This window comes from Crotalus tigris, unplaced genomic scaffold (genome assembly GCF_016545835.1).
Source record: "Crotalus tigris isolate CLP2741 ecotype Arizona unplaced genomic scaffold, ASM1654583v1 scf7180000020326.198739, whole genome shotgun sequence".
NCBI classification, from domain to species: Eukaryota; Metazoa; Chordata; class Lepidosauria; order Squamata; family Viperidae; genus Crotalus; species Crotalus tigris.
Window position 1 is genome coordinate 78364 of NW_024097966.1, and position 25869 is coordinate 104232.

Below are 25869 nucleotides of genomic sequence, written 5' to 3' on the forward strand. Positions count from 1 at the left end.
TGTCCTGAGTTATTCAGTATTGTTGACAGAGGAAACAGTGCAATAACAAATAGTAATGGTGATAATGAATCTCCTTGAAATATTCCTCTCTTGATATTAACCTCTCCCAGCTCTCACCATTGATCTGCAACTGTGTCTTCCATTGTGCCATCGATCTTTGCACAAATTTTCTGATGTTTCTACTGACTCCTGTTATTTCTAGGCACTTTATTATCCAATCATGTGGCAGAGAATCAAATGCCTTTTTGTAGTCAATCCATGCCACATTCAGGTTGGTCTTCCTTCTCTTGCAGTTTTCCAAGATCATTTTGTCTATTAGGAGTTGATCTTTTGTTCCTCTGCTATTGGGGCGGTTTCCTTTCTGCTCAGGTGGAAAGAGATTGTTTTCAACTAGATGCTGTTGTACTGCATCAGCTACCACACCAGTTAGTAATTTGAAAGTTGTTGGTAAGCAGGTAATTGGCCTGTAGTTACCTGGTGTTGCCCCTTTTGCTGGATTTTTCATTATTAGGTAGGTTTTCCCAGTTGTTAGCCACTTTTCAATTTCTCCTCCTTGTAGTATATTGTTGAACTGCTTGGCAATGAGTGGGTGTATAACAGTTAGATGTTTCAACCAAAACCCATGCAGTTCATCTTCACCTGGTGCTGACCAATTTTTGATTTTCTTTGCTCTTTTTTCTACCATTTTTGTTGTTATTACTAGTTCTTTCATTTCAACTTCTGTTTTATTTGCATCCACCTCTTTTAACCAAGCCGCATCCTTGTTGTATTTCTTTGGGTTATCCCATATCTGCTTCCAGAACTGCACTGTTTCTTCCTTGTCAGGTACTGACTGATTTTAACCAAGCCGCATCCTTGTTGTATTATTATTATTATTATTATTATTATTATTATTATTATTATTATTATTATTATTATTATTATTATTATTATTATTAACCAGGTGTTTCAGAACTGGTTTGCCATTGGCTCCTCCTTGGGGCTGAGAGAGAAGGGCTGGCCTTGGGGCTCTGTGCCAGGCGCTGTACGGACTCCCCAAATGAGACAGCCTCCCCCACATTTTTGTTTCTGCCCCCCCCATTTTTGTGGCAGCCCCTCAAATACTGGAATAATGTCCGGACCATCATATCCCTCCTCGTACACAGCAGATTCAATTTTAAAAATTACTTTCAATATTAAATTTTGAAGAGCATTCACTTAATCCTATCACACTGTATTGTATTGTATTGTATTGTATTGTATTGTATTGTATGCTATGCTATGCTATGCTATGCTATGCTATGCTATTACGTTCTTCACCTGCCTGCCTGCCTGTCTCGTGTGAAATCGGACCGTGTTATTTCCCCCTCCCCCCCCCATTCTGTTTTGGGCAAGGTATTTTATCCCCCTCCGGATTCCAGCAAGCCCCATCCCGCACATCTTGGCCACGCCCCTCCCTAGCCACGCCCCCCGTTATTGCGTCACGTTCTACCAGCGTAACTCTCTTTAATGAGAGGGATTTTCCAGCGTTCCAGCTGAGCTGGGCATCCCGGTTCCAAAGTGCAAGCGCGGAGAGTTTCGATGCAAGCGGCCGCTCAGCGGGACAGCCGAAGCGATGGGGCTGCGCTGGGGGCTCCTGTGGCTTCTCGGGGCCGCCGCTTCCTGCCTTCTGGAAGGCAGCCTCGGTGAGTCCCGGGGCGTAGTTGGAGGGGCGCAACGGCTTATTTTGGACAGCTGGGTCAGGAAGGGGGGGGGAAATAGATGGGTTGCAAGGTCAGGATCTCGGGCACCACCTGCGATAGGACCCCGTTCGTGACTTTTTTGCCCTCCACCCCCCCCTGACATCCCTGAAGGCGCGACTTGCTCGGGTGGGATCCCTGAATTCATGAAATCATGTATTGTACTAATAAAGGAGAATATTCGTAACTCAGGGTTGACACGAGAGGGTCCTTGCTGCTCTCTGAGCTGGCTTTGTTTTCTTGCGGACGTTTTCTGATCCAAACTAGGTCACCTCATCAGTGCTAGTCCTAGTCTGTGTTGTGAAACGTCTGCAAGGGAACAAGCCAGCTCAGAGAGAGCACCAAGGACCCCCCTCAATAATGAATGGCATCATTTATGATGATTGAAAAGTCCCTGTTGATTTTTCCAGCGTTTTACTTTCCAATCACGATGTCTTTTATTTTTAATGGTTGTTTTAGTCATTTATTTAATTCTTTAAATGTTTTAAAATATATATTTTTTAAAAAAAAACGGACAGAAAGTTTGTCCAAGACGGGCTCTCTTTGCTGCTTTTCCTAAATATAGAAGGACAGCTAAGCATGCCAAGCCCACCTATTGCATAGTTTTTACTTTTTAAAGTGAAACTGTTTTATCGCTTTTAAAATAACGATTAACACCCCCCCCCCAAAAATAAAAGTGCATCCTCAAAGGAAAAGAAGCATACATAAAAACCAAGCTCAGAGAGCACCGAGGACCGCGATAATATTACAATACTTAATTCACATTCTTTTTCTATATTTCTCTGTGTGGAATTGTAGATGGAGGTATCTAGCCTTCTGTGTCCATCAATGCTTCAGCTCGTTTTGCAAATTATTTTCCATGCTATTTTAATATTGTTTTTTTTTTATGTTTTTTATTCATTTTTTTCCATACAAACAATAATAAATTTTCAACCAATGTGCTGTCTGAGTTTATATATGCTAATACATATTTAATTCCTAATCCTTTATTCTTTGCTCAAGCCAATAGTAAAATAAGTTCCAGGTTTGATAATAGTCCTTCCTTTTCTTTCAGTCTCATAGTCAATCTGTCCATCTCTGCACGTTCTAGTATTTTTTTAATTATTTCTTCATCTGATGGTACTTCTTCATTCTTCCAGTATTGCGCAAATGTAATTCTTGTCGCTCTTGTGATGTGCAAAGTGAAATATAAGCTTTGTTTATTGATCTTTTCTGGCATTATACCTAATAAAAAAAGTTCAGGTTTAAAATCAACATGTTCTGCTAACATGTTTTCTAACCAAGTATGTATCTTTTTCCAATAGTTCTTTGCTTTATCACATGTCCACCAAACATGATAATATGTGCCTGACTTATGTTTACATTTCCAACATCTATCTGATATACTTTTAAACATTTTTGCTAATCTTGCTGGTGGCAAGTGCCATCTATAAAACATTTTATATAAATTTTCTTTATAAGAAGTTGACATTGTCAGTTTATAATTTCTTTCCCATAAGTTTTGCCATCTTTCTAGTTCTATATTTATGCTTCACTTGGTTGTTGGAAAGTATACTTCTCTGATGGAGAGATATAGGGGGTCATTGTAGAGGTCTGCCTGGTCACTGATAAATTCAGCGAGAACCACAAAGGGAGGGATTTTGTTTTGGATCCTTTTCCTATAATCCAGAGAAAACCTGATCCATTGTTCACATATCAACCATGACAGTTTTTGGATGATAGGATTTTGTGTCCTGAACAGGTCAAGGCAAGCTAGTCCCGGCAAGGCAGGATTCTGTTGTGCTGTCTGTAGTTGAGTAAGGAGCGCTGAGAATGTCTTCAGCTGCTGAAGTTTGTTGATTCTCATGTTGGGGAAACTGAGAACATGGTCCAGGAGCAAGGACTCCATCATGGTGGGTTCACCATAGTCCTTGTCAAGTGTGACCCAAGTCTTTTCAAGGCTGATGTCAGGGTTACCTAGATGGGATGCAGAGATGTTGTTCACTCTTATTACGGATTTTGGACCAAGCCAGGCTGTCAACTGGACAAGTTCCTCATCTGGCCCAGCCTTTTCCTCGAAGATGGCGCGCTTGAAGATGTGCTTCCACAATTAGTAGTCTCTTCCTGGTTTGTCGGAGAATCTTTGTATGTCTCTGGCTGCCAAGTCCAACCTTCTTTCAACGAACATTGGGGGATGCATTGATCCCGTGTGTGCGCTGTGGTTTGGTGGAGGTGGTGCATCGCTTCCAGGAGCGGGGGTGTGCGCTGTGGCTGACTGGTAACTTCCTTCGGTGTGTTCTTGGCTGAGGGTATTTTGCCATGTCACGTGCGAGGGGCCTTGTTGGCTTGGTCTGAACTCCTCTGCTCTGGCGTTGAGCTGAGGGGACCCAAGTTCCTGCGTGCTTACTTGTTGGAGGATCTCTTGTCTTTCTGGTGGGGCGTAGCTGGCTCCCTGGTATGCTGGCACAGCTGGTGGTCGAGACTCTCCTCTGTGGTCAGATCTGGTGGTGGTTCCTTGGGACGCTGACTCCTGTTGGCACAGCAGGGACTTTAGTGTGGCTCGAGCTCGTTCAATCTCGTCCCCGAGTGGCTGCTGGTTCTGCTGTAGGGCCATTGGCGCTGCAGGTAGACCCATCTGGTTGCCATCAGTGGCATGGTTCAGTGGGGCAGCAACGTTGGAAAGATCTTGTGGCCGTTGCCGCTGCTGGCGGACCCCTCCTGTTGCCATCAAGAGTATGGTTCAGTGGGTTCAATGCGGCAGCGACGGTGGGAAGATCTCGTGACATCAACTCTGTGGCTGACCGGCGCATCTGGTTGTTGAGATTCTTCTGTTCGTCTACTCAGTCTTGGGGGGCTTGTGGCCAGCTGTGGCGCTCTTACCTGCTCACGCTGGAACGCGCTTTGGTTGTCCATGTAGGCCTGTACGCAGCTATGAGGGCTTTCTCTTCCTAGCCCTTCCAGCCTGTTTGTGGATGTAGAGTCTTCTAGTTCTCTCTGGAGAGCCACTTGTACTGCTGCTGCCTCTTTTGCTTCCTGTTGGCCCTGGGAAATCTTAAAGTTGGCTCGAGCTTCTGCTATACTTCGGGCTGCTGCTGTCTCCACTTTTGCCAAGTCTTCTCTTTGCTGCTTGTCTTCTACTGCTGCTTGTGTAGCAGCTTCAGCCCTTGTGGTATTGACTCGTGCGTGTGTGAGTTGGGCGGCAATGCTTTCTGTCCTTGAGGCTCGAGATGCTTGGCTCTGGCGAGAAGATGCCTTTGAATGGTGGGAGGCACCTTTGACATGAGATTGTTGTGACATGCTGGAATCGCCTTGGATATATGGCGAAAGGATGATGCCTTTTCCAACACACGAGATGGAGCCGCATGTGACCATTGGGATGCTGCATATGAATGGCGGGAAACTTCAGACTCGGCCCTGTCAACCGGTTTGTCTCTCGGGTGAGGTTCAGGCTCTGGGAGGTCTTGTGGGCTCTCTAAAAGCTTCTTACATTCCTCGTTTAGTAGCCTGAGGCTTTGTATCTTGCTATCAACTCTTGAGTCTCTTAATTGCTCCTGAATGTCCTTGAGTTGCCGTTCAGAGTCCATCCATTGCGCAAAGGCATCTTCCTTATCTCCTTCCACTGCATGCGCATGTTCAAGGGAGAGTTCCTCCTTTTGCTCTTGGTAGAGTTTGTGTAATCTCTCCCAGCATCTTTCATGGTGCTTGTGGATGGTGTCCCATTTCTCCAACAGGTTCGACCGCATGACTTCAGTAGGCTTTTTTTGTTGTCTCAGATCATAGTGACCCTGAGACATCTTTGGCTTCACTGAGGCTTGAGCTACAACCTCTGTGTACAGGTCAAGGTTGGCTGTTTGCAGCATTTCTCCTTGACCAGCTGGTTGGGGTGTCTCACCTAGGCTGGTTGGTTGAACCCCTTCATCTAAATCAGTGGGACACTCTGCCATGGCTAGGACAGGTTCAGTACACTTCCTAGCTATTTTGAAGCAAATTAGATGAACCTCTCTTTAATCACTAGGGGTCGCTGCAAGCAGATCAGTTGCTGGGGTGCTGTCTGTGGGTGGAGGTGCCACTGGGTGCATTCTCCTGCGTTTGTGGGTACTTCAGCACAATTCACCCTTTCCCCATTAGGGGTCCCTTCCTGCGGGCCAGCTACCAGGGTGCTCTTCCTTCGAGGTTCACCATTTGTCTACTAGAGAGCTTTCTCTAGGCATGATTAAAGGCTTGCGTGTAATTCCTCCCTTAACCACTAGGGGGCGTCTGAAGAAAGGCCAGCCAAAATTCTTCCTATTACCATGTTACTGCTATTGTCCACTGAGAGATTGCAGAGCAGCATTCGCTCCTACAAACTCTCACCTGGTCGTCATGTTGCAGGCTGCAACCACTTAGTCATCAGCTCTGTGATAATAAGCAAGGCTAATTGCTACCTGTTCTTCTCCTTAATTTCCCTCAAACTGGAACTACTTGGTCGTCAGCTTGAGTGGTTATCTTTGGTGAAGTTCACTCTGTGCCCTCTAGGGGGTTTAGGTAGCTTGGGATAAATTTAGATGACTTGCTCTTTAACCATCAGATTCACTCTGTTAGTGAGTGTAGTTAGTGATGTATGCAGTGAAGTACCTTCTTTCCCCTCTAAGGGGTGCTTTTAGCTTGGCTTGGTATAAGTCTGCTATGTACTGAATTAATTATCAAGTTGTTGCAATCCCACATTTAAATTGCAAGAAGATTGCTGAAGGAAAAAACAAATTGGCCACCAGGGGATGCTACTGCATTGCTATTGGGACCTCTGAACACCGTCTTCCCATTGGCATGGATGAAATTCCAAAGGGAGGGGGGAGTTTAGCTTCTTTCACCAGTGCTGTGGCTGGGTGAAGAGGTTAATTACTTTTTATTGCCCTAGAAGGGGCCTCTCTCTGCTTTCTTTCTGGCTAGCAGACTCATGAAGAAGAAACAGATATGTTGTTGCTTTGTTACTCTTCAAGCATGAAAACTCAACATATTTCTAAACACTTAAATTTCAAATCCTTGATTTGCATTAGGCAGGCTGAGAGAGAGACATTTCCCCTTTGAAGGCAGTGAATTGAGTTAATTGCCAAGCCTTTGTTTGAACTTTAGAGGCTGTCTTTAAACAGTTCTTTGTCTTAGGTTGCTCAAATCATCGGCAAAGGAACAAAAAAGGGAGGTAAAAGCCCAAAGCTCCTTTTGTTGTTAGAAATACAGACTTACATGCAAGAAAATCTTACAATAAGAATGCAGATTTCTCTCTTCTACTTAGTGAGATAGATATCACAATATCTCTTTGCTTTAAACGTTGGCTTGTGAACAGATCCAAAGGTAATTTAGCAGAAGCATCCAAACAAGACACAAAGCACTTTATAACTTTTACCTTTCTTTAGTTCAGAGTCAAATGCGAAGATACTTTGAATTTACTTTGCAGGCGTTTAAAGGAAATTAGCCACATCAATTACTTTTGCCTTTATAAAGCCGATATGAACTCTGAGCATTCTTTCACTTGCAAGAGAATCTTCACTTTACTTCCTTAAGGGCTGATGTAGAGAAAGGCTAATAAATTTACTTTTCTGCCTTCAAACTGTTGCAGGAGAGCAGAGGAGAATTAATCCTATCAATTTACTATGCTGTCCCAGATGGAACAGACTGCTTTCCATCCAATCCAAGACAGACAAATAACTCAGAAGAACAAACAGAAAATATGGCTTTATTCTGGGAATCCTAAACAATGACTTACAGTTTTGCAGAGATACGTCCAAAAGAATATTTAGCAATATAGTTCGTTCCACAGGTAAATTGATATTGAATTTTCCCCTCTTCTTCTGCATAAGCATCACATGTTGGCATAGGATCTCCAAGCCATTTGGCTAGGAGACATGAGGCTGGATGAACAAAGACATTCCAAACTGGGCACTAGCCAGTATGTCCTGAGAAGAACTCCTCCTACTGACCCATTAACATGAGATGACTGACTAGCTAAACTGCATTTCCCATAATCCATCTCTTAAGGAAACAGCACTTAACTCAATAAATGCCAGATATTCTAACATACAGAGATACATGCTCTCTAGCTAGGGTTACATAGAACTATATGATCCAGAACAATATTGTATCCACAATTTTTCGCCCATCTTATCATTGTTTCTTTAACTTGTTTGCCTTCCCTTTCTAAACTTAATAAAAAATTATACATTTTCTTAATTAATATTTCAACTGAAGTTAACAAAGTCTTATCAAACACAGGTTGTTCCTTATAAAATCCATACATTTTTAACATCTTTATCATATCTAGTTTGTATTGGTAAATGTGTCCACCATGATAAGTTGATGCCCTGATTTTCCATTTCTTGTTTATATTTTAAGTGTCCTTCAGACTTAGAATATCTCTATATGTCCAGATATTTTCAAAGTTCACTAAATTTGGGTGTACAAATGCTTCCATTGCTGACAACCACCCTGGAATTTGCTTTTTATTTTTTCCCATGTTGTTAACAATGCATTTCTTATATAGTGATTTTGGGAATGTTTATGAACTTTATTTTTCCCATATCATAATTGTACATCATGCCCCTCCAGATATAACAACCTTTTATTTTTAAGAATTATCCATTCTTTTACCCCTGTTAATACGGATGCTTGATAGTATAGAACCCACTCTGGTAGGCCAAATCCCCCATTTCCTTTAGCATCTTGTAACATTTTCATCTTAATTCTAGCTTTCTTTCCTTGCCAAATGAATTTCAAAATTAATGAATTCAAATCTTTAAAAAAAATTCTGCAATTTTATAGGTATTGTTTGAAATAAAAATAAATTTTTTGGTAGTAAATTCATTTTCACTGTAGCAATTCTTCTTAGTATTGACAATTGCAAATTTTTCCATTTTTCCAAATCCAATTTTATTTGATTTAATAATTTTATATAATTATCTTCTTTTATCGTTGAACATCTTGCTGTCAATTGTATTCCTAAATATTTAACCTTTTTAACTATCTGTAATTCTGTTTTTCTAATACTTGTTGTTGTTTTTTATCTGTAAGATTTTTAACTATTACTTTAGTTTTTTCTTTGTTTATTTTCAGTCCTGCCATTTCTCCATACTGTTCTATCTTTCCCAATAGTTTAGGAATCATCTCCAAAGGTTCTTCTAAAATGAACATTGAATCATCATTAAATGCTTGCAATTTATATGTTTTGCCTTTTATTTCTAGTCCTTTGAGTTGTATATCTTGTCTAATATTTCTGTTTAAGACTTCCAAAGTAAAAATAAATAACAATGGAGATAATGGACATCCTTGCCTTGTTCCTTTCCTTATCTCAAAGTTCTCAGTATAATCACCATTCATAATCACTTTCACTGTTTGTTTATTATATATCGTTTTTATCATATTTATAAAATTCTGTCCAAAGTCCATTATTTGTAATTGCTGAATCATAAACATTATCAAACGCCTTTTGAGCATCTAGAAATATTAGTGCCATTTATTTCCCTGGATAAAATTCATAGTATTCTAATACATCCATTATCACTCTTAGATTGTTTTTAATTTGTCTCTTTGGTAAGAAACCATTCTGGTCTGAATGTATAAATTCAGTTAAGTATCTTTTCAGTCTCTCAGCCATTATTGAAGTAAAAAATTTATAGTCCACATTCAATAATGAATTGAATTGAAAAAACTAATCGGTCTGTAGTTTTTTATCTGTGTCAAATCTGAGTCTTCTTTTAGTATTAAAGTAATATTTGCTTCTTGTTTTTTGTATGATAGGTAAGCATTAACTCAAACTCATAGTTAATGCTAGAATATCAAGCTGGTGTATCTAGCCAGTTTGGGGTCTAATGCTTCATTAAAATCCCCTCCTTTACCTTGTCATAAATACACTCATTCAATTATTGGAGAAATTAATAAAACATAATAGGAGAACCTAAATTACATCCATTAATGTTAACCATAGCTATTACAAGTCCTGCTATTTTAGCATTTAAAATTAAATAACAACCATTTACAGTAGTAATGTATTGCACATCAATTGGAAATCCTTTTTGAAGCAAAATGGACACACTTTTAGTTTTTCCTCAAAGTATCTGTGAGACAGACCAGTCCCATCCAATCCTTCATTAATATTTATCTTGTTCCATTAAATGAGTTTTTATAAACAAGCAGTTTCTGCCTGTAACAATTTTAAATATGTTATAATTACATTTTTTTGTTTCTTAACTAACTTCATCTATTAGTTTTAGGTTGGTCCAATATTCTCACAGTGCCAGTTCATTTTGTAACCTATATCATTTAATAAATATCTAACAGTAAACTTTTTTATATTGAAATGTTTATCATATTCTCTCATATCGCTCATTGACATAGAACCACCATAAAAACTAGCATTAAAGTAATTATTCTATTCTAAGTTATGACAGCCTAAGGAAAAATGATTTAAGGCCTGAGCTCACATGACTCTCTCTCACACACACACACACAAACACACACACGGTTGCAGCTTGAGCATTTGGCAACCAGCTTTCTGATCAGTTGGCCACATGATCAAGATTTCCTTTTTTTTTTTTGTCTGATTCCTGGCAAAAAATGCCCATTGGGGAAGCTGAATTTGTTTAATGATCATATTAGTCACTTAAGAACTATATGATTTGCTTAATGGACGCTGTAAAAATTCTCATAAAATTGGGCCTGACTGCAAAAACTTAAAACGGAAAATCTGGTCCCAATTGTGCATGTAAATCATGGACTATATTTATTTCAAAATGTATAACTTGGGTGAAGGTCTCTGTCAGACCTGCCCCCAGCTTGTTTTTTTAGTAAAGGAAGACAGAAGCTATGCAAGCAACTACATTCCCCAATATAATTATTTGGTGGATTTTTATGAAATGCCCAGTCCCTAGTCTCGGGAACAGCCAATGACCTTGGTTCCCATGAGACAAAAGATTATTTTGACTAGTGAAGCACCTGGGCAACACCTCTCCCTCCGTTCTATGTGGCAACCTAGAATAAGAAGGAAAATGGTTGCAGCCATGCTCATTTATAGAGTTGACACCAGCTCTGGTTTTCCCACTCAAAAGCTTCCTTAATTAAACAATCCCTCACCCCCACCCATCAGGTGTTCACATTGTCTAACAGTAATACTTCTTGTTATGGGAAAAGTCCACTTCTCCATCGAGCACCTGCGTTAGTGACCTTGGCGTTATCAGCACCAAGCATCAAAGATGCCTCGGTTGCCTAGATACCATCCCTTCCACCTTTGCATCCCACAATCTTGTCAAGCTATGAGCAAGGAAGAAAATGTAGGGTGAATCAGTCTTTTTACCCTGGCCCCTTATTGTCCAGTTATATTTGAATAAACTGTTTTTGCAATGATTTTGCATTATTCTCCCAGGGTAACAACTTTGAAGACTCTGAGTGGTACCCCCACCAGATTCAACTGTTTCACTTTCCCCTCCCTCCGTCCTCCCTCCATATTTCATGGCAGGCTGACAGCCACGAATGCCAAGTGTTTGATGGCAGCTCTGACAGTCCCATATTGCACCTTATGCTGCAACTTCTCTGGAGCCTCAGTCTGTAACCTGTCTCCAGTCCCTCCTAGCTCCGTTCTGCTCTCGTTTCTCCCTAGGCTCCTCCCCTCGCATACTCCGTGTGAGCTACTCTGCTGCGACGGAGGCTTGTCCAGGGCTGCCACCCTTCACAGTTGAAGGTTATATAGATGATCAGCTCATCACTCGCTACGAAAGCCACACCAGGAGGCTGCATCCTCGAGTAGATTGGATAAATACACTGGAGAAGGAAGATTCCAGATTCTATAACAAGTACATCTGGATTTTGCAAAAAGACGAGGAATACTTTAAGGAGCACGTGCCCATGCTCCAGAGACTCTATAACCAAAGTGGAGGTAAGTGAGGTGTGGGAGAGACATGGGTGTTATCCTGCAAGAAAGGAGACAGAGGGGAAAGCTCCGTTTTCTTAGGGATCTTTCTGCCTTCCTCATGAATCAGACCGATTGGTCCACAATAAGCTGGTTGCTGATGCCCTGGCCTTTTCCCTCTTGCAGAACTCAAGTGGGCTCGAGTCTAAAATGAAAATATGACAGTCCCACCGAGAAGCATCAGGAATGTGAATTTTTTTGTGTGTGGGTGCAGAAAATTGAGCAAATCAAGCCCAACATTTCTGTTGCTAAGTGAGACATTTGTCAAGTGAGTTTTGTCCCATTTTATGACCTTTCTTACCCCAGTTAAGCGAATCACTGCAGTTGATAAGTTAGTAACTGTTCTGCCCCAGCCTACGTGAGTCCTTGTTATGCTCACAAGGAGAAACCCCTCTTTCAACAAGCAGGCAGGAACGGCAAGAAAAAACCAACCCCTTTTATTCTCACAGACCTAAGTCAATGTCCAAGGCAAACAAACAGTTCACAGAAACTTGATCCTCAACACGAACGGTTGCCTTCAGCAACCAGCACCTCCCACACTTTCCCTTTTATAATTCAGCTAAGGCGTGGCTTCCTAATGCTTTCTCCTTTGTCTTTGGAGCCACCCCATTGCACTCCTCTATCCTACTCGCTTCTCTTGCCTGTGCTTTTGTGCATCCTGCATATTTCCCAACTGTTCTTCATCACTGTCCAACTCAGGCTTCTAGCACAGCTGTGTCTCAGCCTGCATGTGAGTAGAGGGGCCAGGCTCCTTGTCCGACTGTAAGTCTTGGAGCTCCTCAGATCTTTCCTCTGACTCTAATGTCACTGCAGGTCCCTTCTCCTCATCTGATTCTTCAGAACTCACCTGCCTGATCCACTGGCTGGCGAGGAATCACAACCGTAACCCAAAACAAACAAAACAACCCACAATATCCATCTCCTGCCAGCTTCCTCATCTTTTTCCTTTGTACAAAATGAAAGCCTTTCCAGCGAAGAAAAAATAGCTAATGTAGTGAATAGATTTGTCAGAGAATGTCCCCCAGAAAATAATCAAGATTAGTCAGATATTCAATCCTTCCGAACATCATAAAGATAAAAGCAAACAGTATTCTCCAAATATTATAAAAAACTTTCTTGAGGTTCCCAATATCCAAAAATAAAATCAACCATTAAAACAAAAATAAATTTAATCCTTTGAGCTTCTCTTCCCCCATTTAAGAAGCTGCTTCACCAGCAAAGGGAGTAATTCCAAGAAAAAAAAAACTTTTCACAGGCATAAAGAAAATAGAGGTGAAATGAAAGTCTCATTGAGTTCTCCACAGTGAGTCCATTTGCTTAGCTGATCTTGTGGCTTGCGCTTGGCGCAGCTAAATGATCCGCCATTTTACTGGCTGATCTTTACCCTGTTGGCCCAAAGGAGATACTCGGTGCACAGAGGACGCTGCCGCTCCTCTGCAACTATCTATCCTCAATGGTAGACGCTCCTCCAGAGCGTCTTTTCGACCCTTTCAGGGGTCTACCGGCAGGGGAAACTCGGTCGGCAAAGAGACGACTCCTTTCACCCGACCGCACCACCACAAACCAGAACTAGGAAAGGACAACTCTTGATGCCTTGTGGTTAAGCAAAAGAACTTTTACCGAGAGATGGTGGTTGCAGTAAGGCCAAGTGGAATCTAACATTCCTGTGCAAAGCACCAAGCTATTCTTCCCCCGCAGAAACCCAACCTCTCTGACCAGTCCACCGGAAGCCAATACAGTGCTGAAAGATTGTTTTGAGAATGCTGAGATACAGGATGGATAGCGGGTCATCCTCAGGGCTCAGCAACCTTGGAGTCAGGCTGGAATCGACTGGGAAGAAATCCATTCTGTCTCTGAAGACGATCCGCCTCCCTAATGCACATGTGATCATGGGCTGTTTTTGCCAAAAATTGGAAGAAAATGCCAGTTTGGGGCAAAAAAATGTCACAAATTGCAATCACATGACTATGGAAAGCTGCAAATGGCGGTAAATACACAGTGGTTGCTGAGTGGCTGAAATACAGTCATGTGACCACAGGGAGGGAAACAGCTGTTGGTTTCGGAATGAGATCATAAGTACCTTTGGGGAGGCCCATCTAACTTTGAACAGTCGCTAAACCTAACAGTCATCAGGCTACCTGTACATCCGTATAATTTTCATAGCAACCACAGAGAATGGAATGGAATAGAATAGAATAGAATAGAATAGAATAGAATAGAATAGAATAGAATAGAATAGAATAGAATAGAATAGAATAGAATAGACATTAGAGATCTTTTAGTCCAACCCACTGCTCAGGCAGAAAACCCTATATAATTTCAGACAAATTTTTGTCCAGTCTCTTCTTAAAAACTTCCAGTGTTGGAGCATTCATAGGTTCTGGAAGCAAATTGTTCCACTGGTTAATTGTGCTCACTGTCGGGAAACTTCTCCTCAGTTCTTGGTTGCTTCTCTCCTTGATTAGTTTCCATTCATTGCTTCTTGTCCTGCCCTCAGGTGCTTTGGAGAAGAGGTTGACCCCCTGTTCTTGGGGCAGGCCCTGATATTGGAACACTGCTATCATGTCCCCCCTCATTCTTCTCTTCATTAAACTACTAGACATACCCATTCCAGCAACCGTTCCTTATATATTTTAGCCTCCAGTCCCCTGATCATCTTTGTTGCTCTTCTCTGCACTCTTTCTAGAGTCTCAACATCTGTAACAAATATCATCCACAAGTGCTAATAATATAGATCTTTTGCCTTCACAATTTTGAGTTATCTAAAAGTGATCTCAGGAAAGGCGACTTCACTCCAGTGCCAGAAGATGTGAGCCTCTAAGAAATCCTATCTTAATTAAGGAATTTTAGGCTGTATGAGGAATTTCCCAGCCTTGTTTATAGTAAGTTCCTTTATAGTGAGAAATCTGTCTTACAGATCCCAAATTCTGTCTCAACCTTGACTTGCCTTCAAGATTTCTTCCTGTAATCCTTGTCTTTATTGCTTTCTTGTTTCAGCAGTCACAGACTCTGGAGCTCCAGCAGGAAGTGGCTTTCTCTGATTTCCTAAAGAGCTTTTCCTCCTAACCTTGGGGATGCTTCTTTTAGGCTTTCACATCGTCCAGTTGATGGTCTTCTGTGAAGTAGGGGAAGATAGGAAATGGAGCGGCCGCTGGCAGTATGGCTATGACGGGCGGGATTTCCTTGGCTACGACATGGCGACCGGCATCTGGACAGCAGTTGATAAAGAAGCCCAGGAGATCAAGCGGAGGGTTGAAACTGCCGCCAGTCAGCATTTCACAGATTTCCTGGAGAGCATTTGCACGGAGTGGCTGCAGAAGAACGACCACTACAGATCAGAGACATCCTTGAGGGAAGGTATGGAGAAACAGCCAGAGAGAAAGTATGGGAGCTGCATCTGCTTAAGTGTTGCAAGTGTTTCCTGTGTAGGTTTGCTGGCAAAGGCCAAATGACCCAGTTGGCTTGTTTTCTGCTGGCGATTGTCAGTCGATGTGCTGCCCCACTCACTCACACCCAGGTAACTGTGGTTTAGTGAGTGTATTAATGTTCCCCAGTAATTCCCTTTACCAATATTCAGAAATGTCCCTATAGGCTCAGCCACAAGCATGCCAAGATTAGTCCACAAAGCAACTGGTCAATAGTCTATAAATAAGTGAAAGTTGCTCAAACAAATAGCTGCACGAAACAAACTTAAATCCACCAGGCCAAAATTAAATACACACACGACAGCTCACTTAACAAGAAAGGTTCAGAGTCTCCAAGGCACGATTCCAAACACAGTGAAGCAGAAAGCACAACGAGGAAAGAAACAGCTGGCAAACTGACACGTTCCCAGTAACGCCTTCCTATTCCTGCTGTCTTAAATACCCAGCTTCCCAATGCAGCCTATCAAGACGGGCAGGGCCTTCTCCTCCCGAGTAATCTGGCTGATCTCCATTGTGCCTGCCTTTTCTCTGCCCTGTGTGCTCTCGGATAAGGTGCAGGGGGCAGTTCCTCCTCCTCTTTGCTGGCTGTCTTGTCCCTGCACGCTTTCCCCAGCTGAAGCCTCCTCTGATTCTCTTTCGGCTGGCTGTTCAGAGTCATTATTTAACCGAGTTCCAGATCTCTGAGGAAGAATCTGGGGAGTCGTCCAAGCAATTGCAGCCTTGATGCTGCCCTTGTTTTTAGCCCTCTCTGATATTTTTTTTTTTAAAAAATCAGTCTCTAGAAGTGGAAATAGTAGTGTCAATCTTGTAAGGTAATTGTCAGTGCTGCTAACGTTGGATGTTCTTGCTTTGACAAAATATGAAGAGACAGCCACTCTCTGTATAAGATGTGTGGTACTTTTAGAGTTAAATTAGATGATGCTGGGAGGGGAGAAGAAAGAATGTGTGTGGGGATTAGTTAAGATAAGAAACTGCAGGCTACAGAACGGAAGGGAAACTTTGCCCTTCAAACTGATTGGAGAATGTGATTTATGACTGCAAATTAGAGGAGGGAATTATGCTTGACTAATGTGTGCTCAGGGGAGGGGAATTCAGATCTTGGCATCCACCATGCTGTGCCAACACTTTATTTCACGATTAAAGACTTTTTAGGATAAACAATGCCTTGAAGTTCTTTGAAGTGTTTCGTTAGTTGGAACCATGACAGTAATCCAGACAGGAAGCAGGACCAGAAGAGTTCATTCAAATCAAATCAAATCAAATTGAATACTTGATTTGGCCACAGGTGATTAGACACACAAGAAATTTGTCTCCGGGACAGAAACACTCACTGTACTTGCAAGGCAACAGAGAAAATAATAATACAGCTCAACTTAAAATCACAAGCCCAAAATTTCTGTTGCGAAGTGAGAAATTTGTTAAGTGAATTTTGCCCCATTTTACGGCTTCTTATAGCTGTTAAGTGAATCACAGCAGTTATTAAATGAGTAACACGGTTGTTAGGAGAATATGGCTTCCCCACTGACTTTGCTTGTCGGAAGGTCGTAAAAGGTGATCATATGACCCCCTGGACACTGCAACCATCATAAATACAAGTCAGTTGCCTAGCATCTGAATTTTGATCATGTGACCATGGGGATGCTGCAACGGTTGTAGGTGTGAAAAACTAAGTCACTTTTTCCTGTGCTGTTGTAACTTTGAACAATCACTAAATGTTGTCAGTCGAGGGTTAACTGTATTTAATAAAGTGCTTTTATGTTTGTTTTTCTGGCCGAAAGAAATTATTCAAAGCAGCTTGATTTATTTGGAGACTTTTATTTCTGGTTGTACGTGCGATGCATGTCAAGCTAATTTCCGGAGAGGCTCAGTTTTGATTCTAACCCCCCTTTTTTCCCCAGTTCCTCCAGTGGTGACGATGAGCAGCAGGACAGAAGCCGATGGTATGGAGAGGCATGTCTGCCGAATCCACGGCTTCTACCCGAGGGAGATCGATGCCTCCTGGACAAGGGATGGGGAATTCTGGCTGCAAGACACCTTCCATGAGTCTCTGGCCCCCAACTCAGATGGGACCTACTATTACTCGCTCGGAATCCAGATCGATCCCAAGGAGAGGGGCCGCTATCGGTGCCACGTGGAGCACAATGGCTTGCAGCAGCCTCTGGATCTGGACCTGAAGGGTGAGAGGCTGCAGGGAGGGAAAGGCTGGGCTCTTTGGAGGATTATGGGAGAGAAATTGTGCCCAGATATATAATAATAATAGTAATAACAACAACAGTAACAACAACAACAACAATAAATAGTAGTAGTAGAGTTGGAAGGGACCTTGGAGGTCATTTAGTCCAACCCCCTGCTCAGGCAGGAAACCCTATACCATTTCAGACAAATGGCTGTCCAGTCTCTTCTTAAAAACTTCCAGTGTTGGAGCATTTACAACTTCTGGAGGCAGGTTGTTCCACTGATTAATTGTTCTTTCTTCTTAGATATAGGTTCCTTCTCTGTTTGACTAGTTTCCATCCATTGCTTCTATTCTATTCTATTCTATTCTATTCTATTCTATTCTATTCTATTCTATTCTATTCTATTCTATTCTACTCTACTCTACTCTACTCTACTCTACTCTACTCTACTCTACTCTACTCTACTCTACTCTACACGTCTCCTATCACGTAAACACATCTGACATTTCTTAACTTGGTAGATCCCTTATTTTTCTTGCTGTTTGAGATCTTTTCCTCCAATAAGTAGATATTTTGTGGTTTCCATGGAGTGATTTGCTCTTTCTCCCAATCCAGTTCCAGAATCCAGTTCCAGTCTGGGGCTCATCATCGGTGTTAGTGTGGCTGGCGTTATCTTGGTGTGTGCAATTTCTGGGATCTTGGCATTTCTCAGTAAGTATCCTTTTCTGGGTGGATGGATGGATCAATTTCTTTCATGTGTCTCCCTTTTGTGGTTAAGGCAGGACCTGATCTCAAGCATGGTCTTCCGCTTTCTAGCCCAGTGCCCTAACCACTAGCCCAAACTGTTTCTCTTCTTTTTCTGGGCTTCCTTTTTCCCTGTTTTCCCAGCCGACTTAAGGAGCATCTGAGATCTCAGCCTCTTGCTGGGATTCCAGTCTCAGTTCAGATGAGTCCAAGGTTTGGACAGTCCTGTCTTCTTCTGAATTGGGAAGAAGCATTCCAGTTCTGTCCCTCTCAAAGGCTTTGTTCAAAGAGAAGGGCTTCAGTGAAAATCTTCCTCCCCTCCCAGCTGCTGCTTCTGCTTGCTGCTTTCTCCGTTTCCCTTCCCTCCTGGGGAATGATCCATTGATCATTGATAATCAGGTGATCCTGTCAGGGAATAAAGTCAGAGACACTGACACGAACTTGTAGGTTTATATAAATAAATATATTTAACATTTCTATATACAGCAGACTAGATAGGCAAACAGGAGCATCGTGAGGTAAATCGCAGAGCCCAGAAGGCACACAGAAGAAAAAAGGCGGGAAAAAAGGAACACTCCTCTTCTGCCGCACCCACAGCAACCAATCACAGTGCAGTTTGCCTCAAGCAGGAGTCAGCACACTCAAACCAATCGGTACCTAGTTAAAAACAAATATGCATGACGCCTAAAGAAATAGCAAGTCAAAATGAACAGGCACGTAGCTGCCAAAGTTTCATTCTTGACATATCGCCTCCCCAAAATCTGGAAATACATAAAAGCAAATATACATGCATATAGACATGGACTAGGAATTAAAACCCCTAATCTGTGTCTATATGTATGTATATTTGTTTTATTTGTTTAATTCTATGAATTGGTGTCTGGGAACCTCAAAATTAATTTTGCTTTGACATTACCATGCCGTGTATTCAATAAACAGTAAGATTTTCAGAAACAGAGTGAATCTGATGATTTATTTGGATCCTCAAGCTGGATGTTGAAAACAACCCCTGTGTGTTTTGGCTCACTGCACAACCCCACTGCTCCAGCAACTAAATTTGAATATCTTAACACGATCCATTTGTATCAAAGCCAGGATCCTGGGTTCTCTGCCCTAAGAGAGGGACTGATTTGATCCTATTTGGAAGGCCTGTTGCCGTGTGAGGTTGGCATGCTTTGATTCCTGATGTGTTGGCAATGTCTTTTGGAAACAGGGCAATAACCTCCCCTCCCTGAGATTTGGTTAGTCCCCAGTAGAGATGGGAAGGCCTGGAAAAAAAACCCAGAAAAAATGGGGAAAAACAGGGGAGGGGAGTGTTCTGTTTTTTTCCTTTTTTCCCCCCAAAGCCATTTGGAAAAAAATGGACAAACAGTTTTTTCCCCAATTTTTCTGGTTTTTTTCCAGGCCTTCCTATCTGTCTTCTTTTTGGAGAACATTAAAGTCCTATTTTTTTCCCTAGACTTTTGGAAACCCTTTTTCAGATTAACACATTTTGTTAAAAGGCACAGCTTTTGCAATATGCATCTTTTGAAGTGAGGTCATGAAAGTTTACGCCTTCCCATCATTGACTGCCTTCCCCTGAGCTTTTCTCCTAACGTCTCCTCTTTTTGCTCTCTCTTTCTGCAATCTAGGATTCAGGAGAGGAGCGGATGATCCCAGGAATGATCCTTCTCGTGAGTAGAATTATTACCAAATATTTTTGTGTTTTGTATACGAGAATCAAAGTCCAGGCTGTGAAATGTATCTGAGAGCAAATGCAAGCAAAGCTGTCGGTGAGAATGACGGATGGGTAGGAATGGGGAACAGTCCAGGTTCAAAATTTTCTCAGCCTGCTATAAAAATATTATGGGCTGCCTGGAGCCCTTCAGGTAGGTTTGTCCGTTTAAATTTTGTATGCCATATTTATTATTTTATTTTATTACCGTCAAGGTTCCGACTGACGAACCCAACCAAGCAAACACCTTTGAGAAATTCCAATCTCTTAATGTAAAACTTTATTGAGTTCATCATTTCGGCACACATGAAAGCAAAACCAGCTCTGGCAAGATCCCTCTCAAACCGATATAGGAAAAGCATGGAATTCTCCCTCCTCCCTCTGGGTCAGGTCACGTAGCCCAATCAAGTAGAAAAATATTGTTATGAGAAAGTGTCTCTGGATCTGTCAAACACCTGGTGCAATGTCCTTGAGTCTCATGGTCTAGCTTCTGAATCTTTGATGACTGCATTCCAAACCCTTCCTTTCTTCCCCCTCCTGGAGTTCATTGGCAGCCGAAAAGGAATAATTATCACACCAGCAAAATCATGCTTCGAAAATTGACAATCCTGCAGTCACATGACTGTGTTTTCCTAAAGGTGCTTTTTCAGGAGACAACTGGACTTTTTTGTTTTTGTTTGAAGACATTTTGCTTCTCTCTAAGGAGCTTCCTCCGCTCTGACTGGATGGTGGAGACTGGAAGGATTTATTCTCCTTGCAAACAGCTGGTCATTTGCATTCTTTTTATATATATATAAATTTTTATTTTTAACCAACAAAACAAAACACAGCAAAACATTACACACACACACACACAATATATTCTTTTTTTAAAACAGCGATTATGTAATGTTACTCTTCTATTATTTACATTTCCTCCCTCATTCTTCTTTAGAATATTTGTCCTTATTTCCCCATTGTTTCTTATTTACATTTTCTTTCCTTCATATTCTAGTACTTACTAGGAATAATTCATATTATTATTATTATACATTATTATACACATATTTTTACTTTTGACCTTTCCATATTTATTCTCCTCTATTATTTCTAGTCTCCAACCGTCGGTATCTTCGCCTCTTCCAACACCTCATTAAATCTCCAACATTATCCATTGTAGTGACTCTTGTGTATTTTTATAAAACTCGACCAGAATTCCATCTGGGCCTGGTGATATCAGCTCCTTTTCTAGCATCTGTATATATTGTTATCTTTACACAGTCTTTGATTCATTGACCATCTTTTTCTCTGTTTCTGGCCTTTCCATTTTATTATTATTGAATTGTGATCCGCCCAATCATTAAACCCTATTTCAATTTCCTTCATCCCTTTTTGTATGTCTGTTGTTGCCCAGGCCATATCGATCCTAGACCAAGACTGATGTGGATACAAATAAAACGTATATTGTTCGTCTGATCTATGTATCTCTCTCCATATATCCTGAAGGTTGCATTCTGTTACCATGTCAAAGAACGATTTTAGTAATATATTTTTCTTCTTTTTGTTCTTTTTACTACTCTTATAATCTTACTTAACATCAACTACTGCATTTAAATCCCCATTCCTCAAAAATTCATGTTGATTATTATTTGGTGCACATACTGCCATTAATAAGATTTGTTTTTGCTCTAATTCTATTTTCAACATTAAAATTCTCCCCTTTTCAGCCGAATATATTGATTTTGATTTTATTTTTTCTTTGACATATATAATAATTCCTCCTTTCTTGTTTTGTGCTGATGTTGTGTATAATGTTCCTAATTTTACATTCTCTAGTAGTTTTCTATAATCCTATTTTATATAAATTTCCTGAAGACATATCACATCTGCATCCAATTTCCTTAATTTATTAAACATTTGAGCTCTTTTTCTTAGTATATTTAATCCATTGTTTACAGAGAAGAGCTTAATTGCGTCTCCCATTTTTTACTTGATCTATTTTTTTTATGCTTCTTGTCTCTATTATTCTTCCTTTTACTTCTCTTTCTAACTTTTCTCTTTCTTGTAACTTTTGTATTTTGCTCTCTCGATCAACTTCCTCTAATAAATCTTCATCCTGACTTTTACTCTCCGGCTCTTCCCTACTTTCTTGTTCTTCTGCCTATGTAAAATAACGTTCATAAAAGTCCTGTGCTTTCTCAAGTGTATCTATCTTGTAGATACACTTCTTTTTCCGTGAGAGAAATCATCCAGATGCCCCAAACTCTATGGTCTCTCCAAGATACACAAAGAAGGAACCCCACTCAGACCTACAGTCAGCTCCATAGGCTCACCTCTACAAAACCTAGCCAAATTTCTCGCCAAACAATTACAGCCCTATGCAGAATCCATCACCTCACACGTAAAAAACTCATTCCAGTTTATAGAGATCATAAAGAAACAAAACTTACAGCCCAGCGACCTACTAGTGAGCTTCGATGTCATATCCCTCTTCACCCAAGTGCCTATCAAAGAAGCCTTGACAGCTATTCAAAACAAATATAACCCCCCCAAACACATCTTAGATCTGACCAACCACTGCCTATCCAACACATACTTCATCTATAATGGACAAAAATACAAACAAACAGAAGGAGCACCCATGGGATCACCCCTCTCACCTGTCATTGCCAACCTCTACATGGTACACTTTGAAACCCAAGCTCTAGAAAAATCGGATCACAAACCCAAACTCTGCCTCAGATATGTAGACGACACCTTCATAATCTGGCCACATGGGAAAGAAAAACTGGACAACTTCCTCACACACCTCAACAGCCTACACCCCAAAATACAGTTCACCATGGAAACAGAAACTAACAACCAACTTCCCTTCCTGGATGTCTTAGTCTACAAGAAATCCAATGGCTCCCTAGGACACATCATCTACCAGAAGAAAACACACACAAACCGCTATCTGCACGTTCTCTCACACCACCACCCAGCACAGATCAACTCTGTAGCCAAGACACTCATCTCCAGAACAAAACGCTTAGCTGACGAACAACACCTAAAACCCGAACTACACACTCTCACCAATGTACTAACATCCAATGGATTCCATAGAAATAAGATTACAAACCTAATCCAAAAAGAAACCCCCACTAAAATCCAAGACAAAGAACAAGAAAACGGCAAAGCCCTCCTCCCATACATAAAGGCACCACAGACAGAATCAGTAAGATCCTCCATAAACACAACATCAAAACAGCATTCTGCACAAACAGAAAAATATCCACCATCCTTAGAAACCCCAAAGATAAAATTGAATTAGAAACTCAAGGAGTATACGAAATCCCATGCACCACTGGTCCCACCACATACATCGGACAAACCAACAGAAGAATAAGTGCACGCATTGAAGAACATAAGAACTCAGTCAAAAAAGAGGAACCAACATTTTCCCTGGTCCAACACCTTAAAGCCACAGGACATGAAATTGACTTTAAAAATACCAGAACCATTGCCAAAAGTGAACATTTTAATAACAGAATAATCAGAGAAGCCATCAAGATAGAAAAACGCCCACACAGCATGAACAAGCGAGATGATACCTCCCGCCTACCAGCCATTTGGAAACCCGCTCTTATTGACAAACGACTCCCTAACACAAAAAATGATACCAGACCACACTCACAAAAACCACACAGGATGTCACCACCACACATCCACGCAAAAAACAAACCCAAAGCCACACCGATGACAAGGCATGACCACAAACCAGAAGCCAGACCACAGCTGCATCATTAGCCACTTTAAACCCTCCAATCCATACATGAAGCAAACTGACACCCTCCATGAAGAGGAGGCACGACCACGAACGCGAAGCCAAAAAATAACAAGGCAGCCCAAAATCTCAAACCCCTCTGCAACTCAGACTAACCTGAGCACAACCAAACAGAACACTCCCCAGCCAATCAGAGCACAGCCAAGCCCCTAACCATTCAGAACACACCTCCACCCAATCAGAACACAGCCAAGCTCCCACCCAATCAGTTCATACCCCCACTGGCAGTTAAAAGGAAGAAACAGCTAAGACCACACATTGCTGCTCAATGCACGAAGCTGAAAACACCAGCCTGAAGATGACGTATGGGACTTCGTCGAAACGTCGCCAAGACACTTCCAATTTTACGCGGGAGAAAACCCGAACAACCAAAGACCTACATACAAATACCCGCGAAAACCTCAGAAAACAAATATATATATATATATATATATAATATTTCTAACTATAAATCAATATATAATACCTTTATAGAACGTTATTCTTAGAGTTAACATTAACAAATAAAATTACAAATAGAGTTGTACCTTTCCTTATCCCACTATTATCTAGTACAATTTATAATACTCTTAACAGCTCTTATAATATATATATATATCTATAACACTACACACGATGCATATACATATACTATTCTCTAAGTATTATCACCACTCTTAATTTCATTCACTATAACTCTTATTTGAATAATCGCCTGTCTATATTTCTTTACTATGCTATAATTACTTTTTCACTTCTATTTAGTTCAATTATTCAATTATGCTTATTTCTATTTCATTAATACAATTCATTTACTTCATTACTTTTAATACGTTGCCTGATGACCCTTTTCTACTTGTAACTTAGTCACTGCTTGTACAGTATATGAGTGCTACAATATTGCATCAGCCTTTTTTCTCTCTGTCTCAATTTAATGTATCCACTGATTCACCAAATGTCACCTCTTATTTGCCTTCTTTTAGAGAGTTGTCGAGGCCACTTGGAAGAATGCAAATGACCAGCTGTCTGCAAGGAATAAAAAGCCTTCCATTCCCCACCATCTGATCAGAGCTGAAGAAGTTTCATGAATGAGAAGTGAAACGTCTTCAAAGAAAAACAAGAAAGTCCAGTTGCCTCCTGGAAAAATAATTTTAGAATAACCATGACCTGGATGACTGAGAATCTCCATAGTCATGACCACATTTTGTGATGTTTTTGTCAAAAACCTGCAGTTTTCAGCAAAACCAGCCCATGGTGAACAATTGACCGCCTCAAAAAAAGTTATAAAATTGGGTCGGTCACATGGGTGACCTTTTCAATGACCACCATGACTTAGGACCATAATGGGCAGGCTCCATTATGGTCATTAGTTGGAAACTCCCTCTACCTCTTTCCCCCTTGTCAAGCCAAAACATTTTATTTTGAGGGGTCCTTGATGTTCTCTGAGCTCTCTGTCAGCAAACGAGACTCCTTACTAGCACTGATGATGTTACCTAGTTAGTTAATGAAACGTCTGCAAGAAAACAAGCAAGCTCAGAGAGCACCAAGGACCTTCTCAAAGCAATGTTTCTCAACCTTAGTAACTTTAAGATGTGTGGACTTCATCTCCCAGAATTCCCAAGCCAGAGTTACAAATACATTTCAAGGCTGAGCACAAATATACTCCTTTATTGGTACATTTTATTTGATTCCACCACCTAAATAAAACCCATATTAGTTTGAGCTGGAGTGCAACTGATCCCAAGAAGAAAGTCAAGGTCAATTCTGGTTAGTCAGAGTCACACTCCAGCTTGAAGTCAGCGACCAGGATAGATCTTGGCCTCCTGGTTTGTCCTCATTCAGGAACAAAAGTAGATGTTTTTTGTCATTGCAGGTCTGTCACTTTGCTGTCCTTCTGCATTGTTAAATTGATCATTGTTTGTCCTATCTTTTCTCTGCAGTCTGAAATGATGCTGTCAATTGAGATGGGAGCACAGGAAACATTTAATGTCGAATGTTTTTACATTGACAACAGATGGAGATGCAGCCATTTTCTTCCCATGCACGGCTTGCCCCACCACATACATCGGACAAACCAACAGAAGAATAAGTGCACGCATTGAAGAACACAAGAACTCAGTCAAAAAAAGAGGAACCAATGTCTTCCCTGGTCCAACACCTTAAAGCCACAGGACATGAAATTGACTTTAAAAAGACCAGAACTATCGCCAAAACTGAACACTTTAGTAACAGAATAATCAGAGAAGCCATTGAGAAAGAAAAGCACCCACACAGTATGAATAAACGAGATGATACCTCCCGCCTACAGCCATTAGGAAACCTGCCCTTATTGACAAATGAGTCCCTAACACAAAGAATGATACCAGACCCACATTCACAAAAACCACACAGGAAGTC

The 25869-nt window shown here is 41.1% G+C and overlaps 1 protein-coding gene across 1 annotated transcript; it reads left to right on the forward strand.

Annotated features, from left to right (window-relative positions):
* The first annotated feature begins 1594 nt into the window (after positions 1-1594).
* On the forward strand, positions 1595-25549 carry LOC120318622 (class I histocompatibility antigen, F10 alpha chain-like). Its single transcript, XM_039366473.1, has 7 exons — positions 1595-1664; positions 11320-11595; positions 14716-14985; positions 16952-17230; positions 17846-17941; positions 19606-19647; positions 25413-25549. Exons 1-7 carry the CDS (start codon positions 1595-1597, stop codon positions 25415-25417), a joined length of 1038 nt encoding a protein of 345 aa, XP_039222407.1. The 3' UTR covers positions 25418-25549.
* Positions 25550-25869: the final 320 nt, after the last annotated feature.